At 53.0% G+C, this 4495-nt stretch overlaps 2 protein-coding genes across 2 annotated transcripts; one reads left to right on the top strand and one right to left on the bottom strand.

Annotated features, from left to right (window-relative positions):
• The first annotated feature begins 666 nt into the window (after window positions 1–666).
• On the top strand, window positions 667–1995 carry LOC107285176 (cocaine- and amphetamine-regulated transcript protein-like). The gene is made up of 3 exons (XM_015813338.1): window positions 667–813; window positions 1448–1531; window positions 1888–1995. The coding sequence occupies exons 1-3, from the start codon at window positions 667–669 to the stop codon at window positions 1993–1995; spliced, it is 339 nt and encodes a 112-aa protein (XP_015668824.1).
• A 1080-nt stretch (window positions 1996–3075) lies between these two features.
• On the bottom strand, window positions 3076–4372 carry JTB (jumping translocation breakpoint). Its single transcript, XM_029283617.1, has 3 exons — window positions 4313–4372; window positions 4121–4200; window positions 3076–3667 (listed from the first exon to the last, which is right to left on the bottom strand). The coding sequence occupies exons 1-3, from the start codon at window positions 4370–4372 to the stop codon at window positions 3511–3513; spliced, it is 297 nt and encodes a 98-aa protein (XP_029139450.1). The 3' UTR covers window positions 3076–3510.
• Window positions 4373–4495: the final 123 nt, after the last annotated feature.

Raw genomic sequence — 4495 nt, 5'->3', positions numbered from 1 at the left:
GGCGAGAGATGAAAGGGAAAAAGCGGAGAACTAGAAAAGGGGGGGGAAACACCCCACGAGGCAAGGACGCACGCCAGGCTCCGTTGCGGCCAATTAGTGCCGCAGCTTTTGATTAATGCTAATAATATCCAAAAAGAAAAAAATAGTTTGGATATTAGATCTGCCCATCAAGACCGAAGCTTTTATTGGATGAGCTGTCAACTCCCGGCCTGGCTGGATGCCGCTCGCTGGGCCCCGTCCAGAGAGACAGATGAATCAAAGTCAACTGTTTTAATTTCCCAGCAAATGCATTAAAGTCCTCCGGAGAAGGTCTTGATTGGCAGCCCCTGCCTGGAGCAACACACCCCCCCTTGCAAGCCAGCCTCAAAATCCGGGTGCGGCTGGCCAAGTATCCTTGGCTGATCCTTGGCTCCTTCCCACCCCCGCCAGCAGCCGATTCCCCAGGAAACTAGGTTTAGGGGTGCTTCGTCTTCCGCCCTTGAAGACAGCCCCCCCCTCTCCCTCCATCCCCAGGGAGGCTGGCGTGGGCTGGCAGAGAAACGGGTGCAGTTGCACTTCCTGGCGTGAAGCTGGCGAAGGTGGTTGGGCTTTCAGCACTGTGGACAGCTCCAGGTGGTGCTGAGACGTTGCTCTTCGGTGGGATCTTTGCCCAGGAAGATGCTAACCATGGTTGGGGTCCGTTTGGGCATCGCGGCTCTTCTCTGCCTCTTCGTCCTGGTCCAGGGAGGGCCGGCTGGCCAAACGACATCGGAATTGCCACTCAAACACACGTACCCGGCGCACGAGAAGGAGCTGGTGAGTAACCGAGGATTGGTAGCGGGACGATTGCGGGAAAGGGGGCTAGCAGGGGAGAAACACCCCCCCCAAAAAAAGAATGACATGGCATGTATTGCTCTGAAGAACCAAAAAAATAAAACAGACCAAGGAACCTGGTTCCTTGTTGGTGGCGCCCCATCCCCACATGCGTAAAATGGAACGGCGGCCAAAGTCCACGAAAATAAGATGGGGGGGACAGACTGTCATTAAGCCAGCATGCGTTGAAGAGCAGGGCTGCACATCTCGTCCAGAGGGATGTCAAGCCTTCTGCCCTCTGGATAGCAGCGAGGGGATGATGGGTGCGGTAATCCAGTATTCCCCCCCTCCCCGATTATTCCAATCCGTTTTAGCAATGAGGATAAATCCCATCACGGAGGGAGATATATATATTGTTTTAAACCGGAAAATATTTTGTTCCCTTCTTAGTTAGTTGAGCAGGAATAAACTTCAGAGACTCTGAATCAAATGACCGGAGAGATTTTGGGCGCCTTTTAGGCGAAGCCCACCTAAGACTTGGAAAATAAGACCCCTGGAGCATCCCCCAGCCCATTAACCCCGGTTGAGCATGTTATGCAGTGTGGAAAACGGGCAGGTCTTAAAAACTGTTTGCAACATTTTCGACTTCTTCCAGCTGGATGAACTGCAGGAAGTGCTGGAAAAACTGCAGCATAAGAAGGTCTCGGCTTGGGAAAAGAAATTCAATCAAGTGCCCAAGGTATTTGGGGAAGGGGGGACCCCCCATAAATTAAGGGGGGCATCCACGTGACTTTCACCCCCCCTTTCTGTGGAAGAGCCGAAGGTTATCCCCGCAACAATCCCAAGAGGTCGGTCTGAGCACGAATCTTAAGTTTCCGAGGCTAACGCCAGAGGTCATCTAGTCTGACCCCGCTGGGCTCTGGGTTTTAGCCACTGTCCCAACCGGCTCTGGCTTGAGCCTAAGGAAGAGAATGGAGTTCCCCGGTCATGTGAAGAGCAAAAGGGCTCTCCAGTTCAAGAAAGGAGGGGGGGAGCACAGACTGGGGAAGGGGGGGTGTGAAGGACAGGGATTCATTCTCTCCCCCTCCCTTCCAGTGCTCCTTCGGCGACGCCTGCGCCATCCGGAAAGGCGCCCGCATCGGCAAACTCTGCGACTGTCCCCGGAGAGCCAGCTGCAACGCTTTCCTTCTCAAATGCTTGTGAGATAGATGCGCCTTACGCAACCTGCAACTTCCTTTTCTGCTTCTCTGCAATCTGTCAGCTCTGGGGCTTTGGGTGGGGGGTGGGTGGGGGGGTGAGGAGAGCTTGACCTGAGCCCCCCCCTTTGCTGGAATCCTGGAGCCGGGCTTTGGGAGGAATAAAGGAGAATTCCTGAGCACGTCTAGAGTGTATTTCCTTCTGTTCGAGGGGAGACTTTTCCGAAACAAGGGGGGGGGAATTGGATTTTTGAGTTTGCTTCTATCTGGGCTGGGCTGGGACGATTCTCAATCTGGACGCTTTTAATTCTGAATAAAACGCAGGTGCGGCCCACCAGGTCTTCCCACTCGGGGTGCCGAGGCTCCCCTAAACATATCAAAGCTGCCCATAAACCAAAGGTATTCTAACTTGGCCTGTCGTTTGAATCCAGGCCTGCTCAGCTCCGAACAACCCAACATGGTTTGAAATAAGGGGAAATTATAATCTGGACACACACACACCACACACACACACTTATCTGAGTTCTAGAATAGACACACACACACCACACACACACACTTATCTGAGTTCTAGAATAAACACATTTTCTGAGTTGATCCCAAGCCGTCAACCTGTCAACACAACCAGTTTGCACCAGTTTGCAAAAGATAAAAGCCAGGATAAAACTAACCACAGTTAGCAGTGATTGCGTTTATAATTGGTTCGGAAGGAGCTGCTTGATTCTCTCCCTCTCCCTCCCTCCCTCCCTCCCTCCCTCTCTCTCTCTCACACACACACACACCACTTTTCCTGCAATTCAATTTATTCCTTTATTCCAAAATCGGGGAGCTTTTAAACCAGTGTTTCTCAACCTTGGCAACTTTAAAAACAAACAGACTTCAACTCCCAGAATTCTGTGCTGTGTTGGCTGGGGGATTGTGGGAGTTGAAGTCCACCTACCTTCCACTGAGAAATATTGCTTTCGTGTTGCTTTAAATACTACATTGCTCAGTTCTCAACCCACAACAAATCCCTTTCGCGGACCAGCTCCAGAAGCTTCCCCACACACCCAAAAACCCACAATCCGCAACTTTACAACCGCAACTCCTGTGGTTAGACACTTGAGGAGAACTCCTTTAATCACAAATAGGAGAAAACGGGATTCGGGACAGGGAAGGGATTGAAAGAGTTTTGCGTTCCATTTGCATGACGCGCTTCTAGCCACGAGGCTCAAAGGACAGCGACGAGAGGAAGTTCCCGGCCGGGAAGCGAGTTCGAATTTCATGATTCAAAACGCCAAGAGACGAAGGATCTGGGAGGAGTGCCCCCCAAATGCCGTGGGTTTTCTCAAAGCAGGGGAAGCACCCCGGCTTTTGCCAGCCCCCTGAAGAGTGAAGTACTTGTCCCTGGGGGTACAGCCCACCCCCTCCCCTCTAGTTGAAAGTGGGAGGGGAATTTTCAACGAGCGGAGGCGATGCTAGACTGCTCCTCCGGGCGGCGAGTCTGGGTCCGTCCACCTCCGCTTCGCTGCCCCAAACGAAGCTAAATAGATTCGATCTGTTTCCGGACTTTCTCCAAGGCTTTCCCATCCAGCACCCGCTGGCGGCAAACCACCAGCAGGGCGAAGATGGCAGCAGTCCCCAGCATGGCACCCTCAAAGTTCCAGAAGATCCGCGTCTCCATTTCCAAAGAGCGGCAACTGCGGGGAGAAAATTGCTGAGATGACAGCAGCTCCGCAAGGGGGGAGGAAACCCAGAGCAGGGGGCAGGACTAGAGGACCTTGCAGGTCCCTGCCAAGCCTTGGAGGCCATGATAGAGGGATCCCAGCTCTTGCTCACTTCTAGATTTGTATCACAGCCCTGGGGGGGGCGTCTTGGGGGGGCGGGGCAAAATACAGCTACTTGCAATGGGAACTGCCAGTCAGTAGGCGTAAGACAAGTGGACTTCAATTCCCAGAATTCCCCAGCCAGCCTGCTTTAAGAGGGAGGGGCTTCAACTCCCAGAATTCCCCAGCCAGAATGATTTGGGATATACAGACTTCAACTCCCAGAATCCCCCAGCCAGCACGATTTAAAACATGTGGACTGCTGGCACGGGGAATCCTCTTAAAGCTTGCCAAGGTTGAGACACCCATCCTAAACGGGGCACCCACCTCTTGAACTCGCCCTTCTTGGACACCCCGCAGCTGATCTGCTCGACAAAACCGGTGACGTCGCATTCAGGCATGGTCTTCTACAAGTGAGAAGAGACGGTTCAATTCTCAGCCTCTTCCAAACCGAGATGGGGAAAAATCTTAAATTTTGGTGAGCCGAGGAAACCGTTGCGGTCGTAAGCCGAGGACTACCTGTATCCCCCACGAGGGAGCCTGTTGCTTCTCTGTATGGGATGCATTTTCACGAAGCATGTCCAGAAACAACAGCCACAATGGAGGCCCACCCCCCCTCCTTCCTTTCACCCTCCGCCCCCCAACCCCTCCCAAGGCATCCCCACCCCCAAACTCACCCCCAGCCCCACTTACAATCTGAAA

This window comes from Protobothrops mucrosquamatus, unplaced genomic scaffold, assembly GCF_001527695.2.
Source record: "Protobothrops mucrosquamatus isolate PMUCROS unplaced genomic scaffold, P.Mucros_1.0 scaffold154, whole genome shotgun sequence".
Classification (NCBI taxonomy): Eukaryota; Metazoa; Chordata; class Lepidosauria; order Squamata; family Viperidae; genus Protobothrops; species Protobothrops mucrosquamatus.
The sequence above is the reverse complement of the archived record's forward strand: the minus strand, read 5'-3'. Positions and strand labels throughout refer to the sequence as shown.